Source organism: Paracoccidioides brasiliensis (assembly GCF_000150735.1).
Source record: "Paracoccidioides brasiliensis Pb18 unplaced genomic scaffold supercont2.3, whole genome shotgun sequence".
NCBI classification, from domain to species: domain Eukaryota; kingdom Fungi; phylum Ascomycota; class Eurotiomycetes; order Onygenales; family Ajellomycetaceae; genus Paracoccidioides; species Paracoccidioides brasiliensis.
In genome coordinates, this window is record NW_011371360.1 from 1,659,412 (window position 1) to 1,672,535 (window position 13,124).

The 13,124-nt window shown below is 42.5% G+C and overlaps 3 protein-coding genes across 3 annotated transcripts; 2 read left to right on the forward strand and 1 right to left on the reverse strand.

The window, feature by feature from the left end:
- Nucleotides 1-1,146: 1,146 nt before the first annotated feature.
- PADG_02880 (CAMK/CAMKL/KIN1 protein kinase) lies at nucleotides 1,147-4,595 on the forward strand (the record flags this gene model as incomplete). The annotated part of the gene is made up of 3 exons (XM_010760338.1): nucleotides 1,147-1,791; nucleotides 1,924-2,551; nucleotides 2,605-4,595. 3 exons carry the CDS (start codon nucleotides 1,147-1,149, stop codon nucleotides 4,593-4,595), a joined length of 3,264 nt encoding a protein of 1,087 aa, XP_010758640.1.
- A 2,668-nt stretch (nucleotides 4,596-7,263) lies between these two features.
- Nucleotides 7,264-9,051, forward strand: PADG_02881 (uncharacterized protein; the record flags this gene model as incomplete). The annotated part of the gene is made up of 3 exons (XM_010759874.1): nucleotides 7,264-7,326; nucleotides 7,616-8,522; nucleotides 8,597-9,051. 3 exons carry the CDS (start codon nucleotides 7,264-7,266, stop codon nucleotides 9,049-9,051), a joined length of 1,425 nt encoding a protein of 474 aa, XP_010758176.1.
- Nucleotides 9,052-10,774: 1,723 nt separating this feature from the next.
- Nucleotides 10,775-11,374, reverse strand: PADG_02882 (uncharacterized protein; the record flags this gene model as incomplete). Its single annotated transcript, XM_010760339.1, has 1 exon — nucleotides 10,775-11,374. One exon carries the CDS (start codon nucleotides 11,372-11,374, stop codon nucleotides 10,775-10,777), a length of 600 nt encoding a protein of 199 aa, XP_010758641.1.
- Nucleotides 11,375-13,124: the final 1,750 nt, after the last annotated feature.

The following is a 13,124-nucleotide window of genomic DNA, read 5'->3' on the forward strand; positions in this document are numbered from 1 at the left end:
AGGGATTTTGGCGAGGAGACCGACAAACTTGCAACCAGCTGCTCATATCATTATTATTAGCATGCGGTATGTTCCTGTGGGCAGCAATAAAAGTCCAGAAAAATATCTTCAGCCCCATTTCCCATCTCTTGACAGCAGCATTCGTCATTCTTCTCCTTGTTTGTAGTTAGTTGTTGTTGTCCTTCAACATTGCCGTCCCGGTCTTGCTGTGAGTACGTACTCTGTACTCTGTACTTCGGGCTGCCATAAATAAAGGTCCTAGCCAAGCCAAGCGTCGTTTGTCCTCACTTACAGATCAGTTTAATACGTATCTGCCGTACGGAGTACACAATACACAATATTACAGCATCATACATTACGGAATACATCTCAGGTACGTTAGTTACTGCCAAGGTACCCGTGGGCATTTTATTCCAGGCCTTGTTTTTCTCCATACAGTAGATACATCCCTTGTTCTCACAAAGAACTTTCAAAAGAACTGTCAAAGAAACTTTCCCACAACGTCATATCAAGACACACACCCACAAAAGAGAACTGATTGGGTTTGTCTGTTTTGACTATTTGACCCTCAATTATGCCTTTGATATTATTTGTGGGATGTTTCATTTATTCATTAATTATATATACTATCTCATTACCTTACGCATTCACCACCCCAGCCCCATAATGATACAGATCAATACCGTACAATACACTTCAATACACATACATTACCCTTACCGCCCCGACTGCCCGCTGCTTCCTCCCACTGCTGTCACGTATCTTGCTTCAACCTCCTCCATCACAGACTTCCCCCCAAACCTCTTCTTACACTGCCTTGAGACATTGCGCTGTCAACAATACGGCTACCTGTCTTGCAAATAGAACACCTGGGCCTCATCCACAGGCTTTCTGCTAAGTCTAAGCTACAGTTTTCCTCTCCTATCCATGAAGGTACAAACAGGGATTCGTTCCCCAAAGGGTTGAAGTTGCCTGAGCCTCCCCTCCACTTAGACGTGAATATATCCCTCAACGCAGACGATACGCGGAAAACAACCCCACTCGCAGAAATTATTGTCATCCACTTCATGACCTGTGTTTATTAAGGGTGAGAACCTAACTTGTCATTTTTGTCTTTTCTGGGTTGTTCCATTATACCATATCGCAATGTCCGCTGCGGCATCGGGAACTGCACCTGTTATTGTTCGCAGCCACTCCACATCACGTTCCAATTCGTCATATCGGACTACCCCCACAGACCTCCCCCACAGAGCAAGAAGCACAGCTACCAGGCCCTCGCAGTCCATCCATTCTCACCATCGATCCAACTCCAGACCACTTTCATACGATCGTCCGTCCACGTCTAATCCAGTTAATCCAGCCGACGCTCCTCACCGGGACTACGAGACATCAAACGTTGCACGTCCACCTACATTTCGCCGAAGTTTATCCAGAGATCGTTCAAAGGATACTACACACCAATATAGGGTTAAACCTTCACACTCCCATCATAGAACATTATCTAGACCAACCCAAGGTCTAGATAGTGTCGACATGGCCGGCCCTATGAACCCCGTGAACCCTGTGAATACCGCGAATCCAGTGAATCCTGGACCTGCTGCTGCTGATGACCAGTCATTTGCAAATGGGACGCATCAAAGGCCCCCCAATGGCATCTCAAACAGTGTGTCGCAGCCAAAACGACGGACAACCATCACGACAGTATCTGGACAATGGGCTCTCGGGAAAACCATTGGTGCTGGCAGCATGGGGAAGGTGAAACTTGCAAAAAACCTTGAAACGGGTGAACAGGTATGTTTTATAATTAATCAGATATAGATTCTCTTTTTCTCTATCCCCCCCCCCTTATATTGGTGGGTTTTGGGTGTGGGGGGTGGGTTGGGATTATATACAATGCTAATATTTTTGGCTTTTACCCTAAAGGTGGCGGTGAAGATTATACCTAGACATTCGACTGAAGAGCATCGTGGTAATCGCGATACGGAGAGAGCAGATCGCTCTAAAGAAATACGGACAGCAAGGGAAGCAGCAATTGTTACCCTGCTAAACCACCCATACGTGTGTGGAATGCGAGATGTTGTGCGAACAAATTATCACTGGTATATGTTGTTTGAATACGTAAACGGAGGACAAATGCTCGATTACATTATCTCTCATGGAAAACTTAAAGAAAAACAAGCCCGGAAGTTCGCGAGACAAATCGCAAGCGCGCTTGACTATTGCCACAAAAATAGCATCGTTCACCGGGATCTCAAAATCGAAAACATTCTGATCAGCAAGACGGGGGATATCAAAATCATTGACTTCGGCCTCAGTAATCTATACTCCCCTAAAAGCCAACTGAAAACTTTCTGTGGCAGTCTGTATTTTGCGGCGCCCGAACTTCTCCAAGCCAGACAGTATATCGGCCCGGAGGTGGATGTCTGGAGTTTTGGCATAGTCCTTTATGTTTTGGTCTGTGGGAAGGTCCCGTTTGATGACCAAAGCATGCCCCAGCTCCATGCGAAAATCAAAAAGGGTGTCGTTGAGTACCCCCAAGGACTATCCTCAGGTTAGTATGTCCCGTGTACAGGAATCTACCAGATCCAGCTCTAACCTAAATAGATTGTCGACATATTATTTCGCGAATGCTGGTTACCGATCCAAAGCAAAGGGCCAGTTTAAATGAGATTTTAAACCATCCATGGATGACAAAGGGGTTCAGTGGCTCCCCTGAAAATTTTCTCCCACATCGTGAACCTCTCCAGCTTCCACTGGACCCAGATATCGTGCAAAGAATGACTGGATTTGATTTCGGCCCTCCGGAGTTTATCACTGCTCAGCTAACCAAGGTCCTCGAATCCGAGGATTACCAAAATATAGTACGATTAAGTCAAAGGGAGCATCCCACGCCCCACCTGGCGAATAATGAAAAGAAGAGAGGGGTTTTTGATTTCTATAAGCGTCGCAACTCAGCAAGTAAAGACACGCTTTCCAGTCCGTCTGCTGAGGTCGTACATCCAGCAAATGACCTGAATGGTTTTAATCCCTTGATCTCCATCTACCAACTTGTGCGTGAAAAGCGAGACAGGGAAAGACAGGAAGAATGTCTGGGTGCACTCGCCATGCCCCATTCTCCGTGCGAAACAGCACTACAAATACCAAAAATCCCTGCTCCAGAGGCAGCCCATACCAACCAAAACGCATATGAAATTCCGGGTGACAAGGAAACTGGTGGACGATCACGGCCTAGAGCACGAACCCATGGCGACGATGAGGTGAGGGATGGAATAAAGAATATTCATCTGGGGCCAGCGGCTGCGGCAGCGTCTCCCTCTATTGTAACCCCACCAGTCGAACAAGTAAAGAAAGAAAGTGCAGCTGTTGGCTTATTAAGACGGCTGAGTACCAGAAGAACACGGGAGAAACCGCGGGACACCGATCGTGAAAAGAGCGCAACATCCCAAGGACCCAGTTTCAGCATACAGCCGCCAGAAGAAGTTACTACTGGAAAAAGCTTTAGTGTGAGGAGGCCTAAACATGAAATCCCCTCTCCTGCGACGCTTCACTCTGGCGGAAGCCAGCCCCAACAGCCAGATTTTCTGCGTGCACCCCGGTCTGGGGACCCACCTCCCAGGACAAAGAATGTTCTTGGGCGGTCAGCTAGTGTTAATTCCGGCGACAATCGGGTGCTCAGAAATGGGAGACGAGGATTTGATGGTCTCATTTCTCCGCCCTCACAGGATCCACCATTGACAAGTGGATCTGACCGATCTAGTTTGAATGTGCAAAAGTCGCGACAACAGCAGAGCGACCACGTAGCAACCCAGGATTCAAAACCCACTACCCGCACACAAACATTTAGAACTAAATCTCTTGGCCATGCCAGACGCGAAAGTATCCAGGCTCGGAGAGCACGCCGCGAGGAAACTCGCGAGGCAAATGTCCCCGAGGAGACGGATGCTGAGCTGAGTAACACCGGCAATACGATGGAAAATGTAAATACAGGAGAAGACTTTTCGAAGCCCGTCTTTCTTAAAGGCCTGTTTAGCGTTTCGACAACTAGCAGCAAACCCCTCCCCTTCATCCGGGCAGATATAAGCAGAGTCCTGAAACAGCTTGGTGTTGAATTCACTGAAATCAAAGGCGGATTTAGCTGTCGTCACGCCCCAAGCATCGATCTCAACCGGGTCGTTGACGTTTCCCCGCCCAGCCCTGACCGACAGGGAATGGTGAGCAGCCACCGCCGTAGAATCAGTTTTGGCGGACTCCTCAGTCACGAAAAGGATGAGAACAGAGATGAGCATAAATATTCACACTCTACTCGGACTCCACGTCGTCATCAAGGCCCACCTGATCGAAGTTTTATCTCTAATTCAGATGGCTCTGACGAATACATGGCTGCCCGTGATAATGCGGGCGGTGAGCGCGTTGTTGGGGAGACGACTACTCGGGTCCAGAGCGACACGGGCGGTAACCTGGTTCTCAAATTTGAAATCTTGATCGTCAAGGTTCCTCTCTTCTCGCTGCATGGCATACAATTTAAGAAAGTGTCAGGTGGCATGTGGCAGTATCGAGAAATGGCGAAAAAGATTCTGGATGCTCTTAAGCTCTAGTTTCGATTTCGTCTTTCCTGACATTCGGGAACTGGATTGAGGATCTTTTGCAGGGTGGACAGAACGCCCCTGCTCATGGCCCTCTCTGCTTAAACTCATCTTCCAGGCCGAATATTTCCTTAATAACTTTGTTTCACCCATGAAGATTTCAATTTGGCTCTTCAGATTCAGATACATATGCATACTTAATTATCTCACGTACCCTGATTTGTACGGAACTTTTCATTGCTTTTAGCTCCTGTTGTTTTTCCCCCTTTGTTACTTTCGTCTTTTTCCCCTTCATGCCATTCCAAGCTGACTCATATTGATGAGAAAGCATGAATGAGCTCTGCCCTTGATTTGTGATGTTTTATTTCCAATTCGTTATTCATTCGGTTCGCTTTGCTTCCTTTCCCCGGGGTGCCTGGCACCTTAACTCTCTTATTAGTTAATCTACCATTTAGCGGTTTCTCTTTTAATGTTCTTCGACCCAATCCCACCCCCTTTTTTCTCTGCTATTTGAGAAGTGTGTATACATGTAGTATATGTATCACGATGAGGGTATGTAATTCAGTTTACTGAAAAAAATTTGTTTTTTTAATTTTTTTTCATGATGTCCATTTGGGGGTTTTTTGGCAACTTTGTTTATTCAAGGTTTTTCCGGATTTCAGACCTTGTTTTGTAAGTAAAAGGATTTGAGAGAAGATGAGCATTGCCATTCGCTATAGCTGGCATATATATTTCCTCTTTCCGTTTTTCTCACCTCACCTTTATTTTTTATTTCATTAATTCATACATTGCTTTCTTTAATTTCATTTGACTCTTATAGCTTTTTCGTCTATTATCACTGTTGTAATTGGTGTCGCTGCTCTCAATGTGATTGCATCCATTAGAATTTTGAAACTTTTGATATCAGGATTTTGCTTCATTGTGATGGAAGTAACGGAGGATAAATTTCTCAAAAGCAGAAACAGAAGTTCATTCCTCATCTGCATGAGAATACAAAAATGAGACGTAGAAAAGCTGATGTGATGTGTATGCTCTTCAGCTAATATATGTCGTTTTTACTCCGAGAAAGAGTCAATCTGATTTTCACTGAAGGTCCGTCCACCTTCCATACCCCTGCGCTTCAGGTTGAGGTTCATTCTGCTGAAACAACCCGAGCATAACAGACACTTAACCGGCCTCACGTCAGTCTTCTGTATACTTGAGACAAGCGACGTGAAAAGCCCCGAAATCAATGTGTTTAGCCTATAGGGTCATTATGGCATGTTCGGAAACTCGCCCACTGGATGAAACAGTTAGAATAGCTAGTTGTTGTTTGTTTTAATAAACCGATGCAAATGTGTTAAGTAGCCTGATACCGCCTTCTGTTAAAAAGCCTGATATTAAAATAAGGTACGCGCGAAAAACACTGGCTGTTGCTGTTATGCGAGGGGACTTGGGATGAAAATCAAATAAATATGGTTTTCACATTGGTGAAAGGGACTTGATTGAGGTTTCAAACCATTCAATGTTGAGGAACTTGAGAGAAAGAATTGTTGTCAATTTCATGTGGTGGACATAATATGAAGAATGCATTTCCAAGAAATTTTGAAATAGTTACAAGTTTAACACGAAAGGTTGAAGAAAAATATAGAGAAAGCTTAGTTAAAATAGTTTATTTCAAAAAACAAATAACTATTACTTAAAATATAAAAATAATGTAAAACTTAACTAAAGATATTTATTTGCTATAAGCATTACAATAACAATTTATAAGATAACATAACTATTAAAGTTATAAATTTTTAAATTTTTAAAACTATTAATCATTATTAAAATATAAAATAATAGTTATAATGACTAAGTATTTAAAATAAAATTTGAAAAAAAATATTTTAAATAATATATTTTAAATTTATTATTTTATATGAAAAACTTAAACATATTATTAAATACTTAAAAGTTTAAAAGTAAAAATATAAATAATATTATTATATTAAGTATTAAAACTTTTCAAGTTTTAAATTATTTATAATAAATATAATATTTTAATTATTATAATATAATTATTAAAAACTTAATTAAAATTCTTATAAAATATTATATAAATAGTAAATTTAAATATTAAATTATATATATTATATATATTATTAAATTTATATAAATTTTAATAATAATAATAATAATAATAATAATTTAATTATTAATTAATTATTTATTAAATAAATAAATATTTAATATTTAATAAATAAATAATATATATAAAAGTAATATTATTTATAAAAATTATATAAATTAAATTAAAAATTATTATTATATTGTATTATATAAATTTTTTGTTACTATTTTTAGTATATTAATGTTATTAATGATATTTTATTTTAGTTTAACTAACCATATAAAGTATTTATTTACACTTGTAATGACACTTCATTTAAAAAAAATAATAATTAATTTTTACTAAGTTTAGATCTCAAACAACAACTTTTTTGTTTAATTTCCATTAAAATCAACATTTAAAGCTTCAAAATCTTGCTGATTTCTTTCTTAGAGATTTGTATTCTTTTTAAAAGCTTAAGTCAGTAATAGAGTTGCTTTAGATGTTTTTACTGCTATGATTGAAGTCTGAGCTTTGTCATAAAAGGCTCTCTGGTTGTTTTAACTTTCAGGCTTTGGCTATATGTCAAACTTCTCTTCAAATAAGATGGTTATTGACCTTACAAGAGATTCGTCCTCAGAAGATGACCCTCGCTACGGCGTTGAACCAGTGAGTTCCCCCAAAATCAAATGCTGGTCTGGGATTTTGTTGTTTGTTTTGAACATTTTTGCCATCACACACACTCTCATTCTGGGCTGAAATATGGCCTGCAAACCTTTGTCTGTATTTCTCTCCTTCACGTATTTCCAAATACCCGAAGGGTTATGCTCAAGGAATATCTGGACCTATTGGAAATAATCCTACATATCATCATGTTTATTTTACCTTGCTCTGGGCTTTCTTTGCCTAACACCTACAGTGTTGTGTTTGGCCTCAATCATCTCGCTAACCGGTTTAGGAAATCCGCACTCCACCTCTTGATGAAGGGCTTACCCTACTTCAAAAATTCACACGTCCGAGCCTACGACCAGGGAGTAGTTCAAGCGGAGGGACAACGCGAAATGAGTGGAAAAGTACAGCATCTACAAACGGCACAGTTTCGAGTACTTTAAATGGTGTGTTGCCTAGCAACAAGCCACCCCAACCCTCCTTCGCGGTCGTAGTGCCATCATTGGGGTGTGATACTGGTATTAAAAGGAGACGCCTGAGCTCTGAAGATGACAGTAGTAGCCAGGCTAATGGAGTTGATCCCGAATTTCCGAACCATCATGGGCTATCGTCTTTCTACTCCGTGGAAAGGAGCAGCAAAGCTTTGACCTACCAACCTAAGCAGGAAGTTAGTCGGAATCGGGCCAACATTCAAATAAAACAGCCTGCTGTGCGCTATCACCCTTTTCAGAAAGGCCACTCAGACAAGGACATATTGTCACTCTACTTGAAAAAGCTTCAGCGGATTCAAGGGCCCCCTGTGACATTAAAGATAGATCCCTCCGACGCCTCAAACATTGACTTCAACTTTGAGTTCATTAATGAGTACAAGCTTCAGAAGGGGGTTAAACGCGTTGACCCAGGTTTCCATGTCGGCTGTCAGTGTGTCGGTGTCTGTGATTCATCCAGCTGTTATCACCTGGATCGCCTCCCTAACGAGGACGAGGATGAAGACGAAGACTCGGAACATCAAATTATACCTTATCAAGTGGGGCGGGATGGAAAAGTTGTTCTGAGGCATGAATTCTTTAGGAAAAGGGCAATGATTTATGAATGTTCCCCTCTCTGTACTTGCCTTCCGAGTTGTTTGAATCGGGTCGTGCAGAAAGGCCGGACAGTTAAATTGGAGATTTTCCGAACAGATAACCGTGGCTTTGGTAAGTGAACCCTTTACTTACTCCAATGTTTTGCTTTTGAAATACCGACAAATATTTATATCTCTACGTCATAGGTCTACGTTCCCCAGAAAACATCCAAGCAGGACAGTACATTGATAGGTATCTGGGCGAAGTGATAACAAGGAAAGAAGCTGATGCCCGAGAAGCTGCAACTCCCAAAAACTCTGCCAGCTACCTATTTCAACTAGACTTCTTCATTTCAGCAGAGGAAAATTGCTACATAGTTGATGGAAGAAAATATGGCTCCATCACGCGCTTCATGAACCATTCCTGCCGCCCTAATTGCAGGATGTTCCCTGTCTCCCAGTATGAAGCTGAACGGAATATCTTTGACATGGCCTTCTTTGCTATCAAGAATATTCCAGCAGGGACTGAGCTGACTTTTGACTACTGCCCTTATTCCGATAAGGAGGGTTCCAAGGCAGTCGATCCTGATGCGGTTAAGTGTTTGTGCGGGGAACGGACATGCCGTGGTCAGTTGTGGCCGAACCAACGGAAAACAATGTAGTTGGAAATTGGACGATGTCTTCTTCGCATGTTGTGGTTCTGAAGGGCGGAGTCTATCTGGCATCTAATTTCCTCCCTTGGTCTCATATTTCGTCTATTTTCTTTTCTCAATGGTAACATTTGCCTACTGAAATGTTTTCATTAGCTAAGCTGCTGGATTCGGAATCTCTCTCTCTCTCTTTTTTATTTATATATATTTCTGTGTTGACAATTCTAGCGCCACCCCCCGGATGTCTTCTGATTGACTTCATTTTTGGAATCTTTTAAGTTGTGGTTTGCTGCTAGCATCTGCGCCCTTAGCCCCTGCTTTGGCGCTGGAGATGGGCACTAGCTCAGTTGCTCCATGCCCATCCTCCATCCCCTTCCAGCTTGTTCAACAAAATCCCCAAGTTCCACAAAATCTTACAGCCTTGTTTGTCTTCTGCAATTTTGTATGTCCTATTCGGATGGCTCTCTTTTTCCCAGCTATCTTCAGTTCGTGATACCCCAGTTTCTTGGACCGTTTAACTGACATTTCTTTTTCTTTATCTCAACCTTTATGTTATGCTACACTAGCTTGTCTCTTCAAGAGTTCAGATTACAAATGATGCATATATGTACCTCCCTCTGCTTGATGTTTATAGAAGCCTAGTTTCTGTCTGGTGTTTCAGTTAACACTTTTCTTTCCTTTTTTGTGCTAGAACTTTTCATGCGAAAGGGTGTTGCACACAGATGCATATAGGCAGGTTGATTTAGTTGACTATTGTGAACCCCTTTTCTGTTCCTTCGTTTTACCGTTTCATCACTGAAAATGGAAAGTTCATGAAATTTCAACATTTGACATTTCTTCCTTGACTCATTTTCATTTATTCCTGCCAATTTATGTCAAGTCTTTAGGATAGTATGTGTTTCTCAATTCATGCAGCAGATTCAAATGAAGTTAGCCAGCATGGAGAAAAGAATCTCTTCTTTCTTCCACTCCTGATAAGAGACAAATTACAATACACATGCCAGAATTCCCTGAAATTCTTCTTTCAACCACTACATTCCCTAAAATATAACGAGACATTTAGGCATATGAAGCTGAAAATGTTAAATTTCGAGGAGCCATGACACATGAACAGAGAGTGAGAACGCAAGTAATAGAGCCAGAGAAGTAATGGTGAAGGTGGGAAGAAACAAGAGATGAAAGAAATACCACTTGACATTGCAAGTTAACAAGAATTCAGAAGGAGAAAGGAAATCGGGAGTTCATATATAGATGGACTTCTGACCTCCCCTGTTCAACATAGAGGATATAAAACTTTGTCGCGCTGTCATCACCCAGGCAATTTGCTTGATCAACTACTAAGGGAGTTGGATGGGAGGCCAATGTGCAACGAAGTAGATTATTCAAAAGGTAAGAAGAGAAGGGAAATCTCCCAGACATAAATAGGGCTCTGTGTTTTAAAATAAGGAGACTAACATTGCAAACAAACTTGCTTTCAAAGCGGCTCCCAAACTTTTCGAATGGATGGTTGACCGGGGAAGTGTAGAATGCAGATATGGAGTGTTAATATAGTGTGTTTCTGGACAGGGGTTGGTGGTGGGAGGCTGGGTTCACACAAATGTACACTAGAAACAAAATAGCTCCTCTTCTAGCATACAAGAGGTAAGGTCGAGTAAAAAGTGGGTTTCATCATCATATCCAGGCGTATGTAGCTCGTCTCACTTTTGGGGTTCGTGCAAAAAATCATCGTTGCCCGTCAACTCTTCCTCCCTAAGTCGGACCCCTCCATAACCTCGAAAATCCCCCCCATAACAAATCTCGGCTGACGCCCTATCCGCAACGAATCAATGTAACTACTGTCCACTTCCGGCTCAAAGTCAAACACCTGCCCCACACTCATATTCATATTCAAGCTCGCATCCGTATCTCCCACCACCGTTGGCGTTGGCATGGCCGTAGGGATTGGCATCGGATCCACAGGACGCGGCTCCATAAGCCCCAGCCCAATCTTCTCAATCGAGTCCTCGCTGCAGCGGCAACGTTCCTCGCAGAGTGCTAGATCTACTGCAGATGGACGACGACGGTGTAGAAATGAGGAGAGGCGTGATGATGAAGTGGCGGAGTGCATTGTGAACGGGCTGCCGCTACGACCGCGGTTGTACATGCGGTTGAGGGATGCAGACAAATGGTGCCGGTGACCTGCTCCTGTCGGGCTGGAGTCTGCGGAGGATAGGGGGATACTTATCATCAATCTACTGCTAGTGTTGTAACATGGGTTGCGCAAGTCGGTTGTGTAGCTGGTCCATGATGAGGTGAGCAACTCCTTATTATTTGAGGTTTCTGTGGTGCTGCTCATTGTGGCAGAAGCGAGAGAGCTGTCCAAGGCCTCGAAGAGGCCAGATGAATGCCTGACTGCTGTTGTGTCGAGTGGGATTGAGCGAGCGAGTTGGGTGCTGTTTTCGAGCTCAGGGTTGTGAGCTCACGACCACCAAAGAAATATGGCTGTGTACTAGTCCAACTATTAAATGAGAGTCCCAATTTCAATTGAATTGGATGAACCCCAAATTCCAGCAGATCACAGGCCAGCGAGCGGGATGTGGGATTAAATGGGGGAGCAAAGCTGGGCAGCCAGCAATGGCGGAGGACTGGGGAGCTAGAGGTTTTGAAGTGTCAAGAAGAGTGAGATCAACGGATTTAGTTACCGGATAGATAGAAGAGCGAGGAGCAGAAGAACAGAAAGAAGAAATGGAATTAACAAGGGCAAAGAGAGTTCCAGGCCAGGGACTTAAATTGACTCTCTGGAAGCGAGTGACGATAGTCAATTGGACAGCAACAGAAAAGAAACGAAGTGTATAGCTATTTTCTGTTGCACATCAGAAGGGTTTAAATATTTATTTAAAAGTATGGATCTGAAGCGTCTGCATGAATACAACCACGAAGACAGCGACGACGAACAACAAACACCCGAAGAGGGAGAAAGTTGGGGATAGCAGGTTTAAGACCTGGAGAGGGTTGGAAAAAGCAAAAGCAAAAAGAGCAGAAGGGGAGCAATTGAAAGGAGAGAATTATTTGGTTATTTACGAAGAACAAAAACAAGGAATCCGAATTATTTATTTATGAGACACCCGAAACCGCAGAAACCCTCGGCGTGGCAAGCAAAAACAGGAGAAAGAGAGAGAGAGAGAGAGAGAGAGAGAGAGAGAGAGAGAGAGAGAGAGAGAGAGAGAGAGAGACAGATCTTATAGCTAGGAACTACACAAACAGGGCCCGATGGAGCTCAGGTTGGGAATCCACCCTGCGGCGGTTTTGCAGGGAGAGATATATAACATGATATTTACGATTATTGATCTCCATGTTGACAGCATATTTTTATTTAACCGGCGAGCCAGTACATGAGAAATACATAAATAACTAAATTAATGAAGGCATATCACTGTTGTTCTCCAGAGCATAATTGACATGACTGCCTCAGCTTGATATATTTTATCTACGGGCAGCTGGAGGAATCTTCCCAGTCCCTCCTGACCATCGCCTCTAGTTTCTCATCTTCGCCACTATCATAGCATATGATGTAGCAGCCTTGTTTGAGATATTTAACCGAACCAAGCCCTTGCTTGAGTCTCTCCCGGGCTTGGCTGTCTCGTCCTGAAGATCTGAGCATCGAAAATAAAGAGTTGGATGGTGGAGCATGAGAGGTAAATAATTAGAAGAAGAAATGAACATGTCAATAACTACTTGTCAAGACAATGATAGCAGCGCACTGCCCTCCCTCTATGCAAACTCCCACAGCTTCCATCATTTATCTCGTTGTATCTGCCATGTCTCAAAGACAGCCTTTCTTATCTCCTGAGGTCCTGCGTTACATTCCAACCACATCAATCACCTTCCGCTTCATACGTAACTTCTGGGTCAGGAGGTGTTTCTGAGACGGCGATGATGCATTTACGCTGGTTTCCTGAAGGACCCCACCTCACTTCTCCAGGAGGGTTAATCGGCATTTTAAGCATTTATTTTTATGTTCCTACCTGTCTGGTTCTCAGACGTGAACTGTGCCGAACTTAGTGAAATGTTAGCATAAATAACCAATCTGCTAGTAAAAAAAAAAA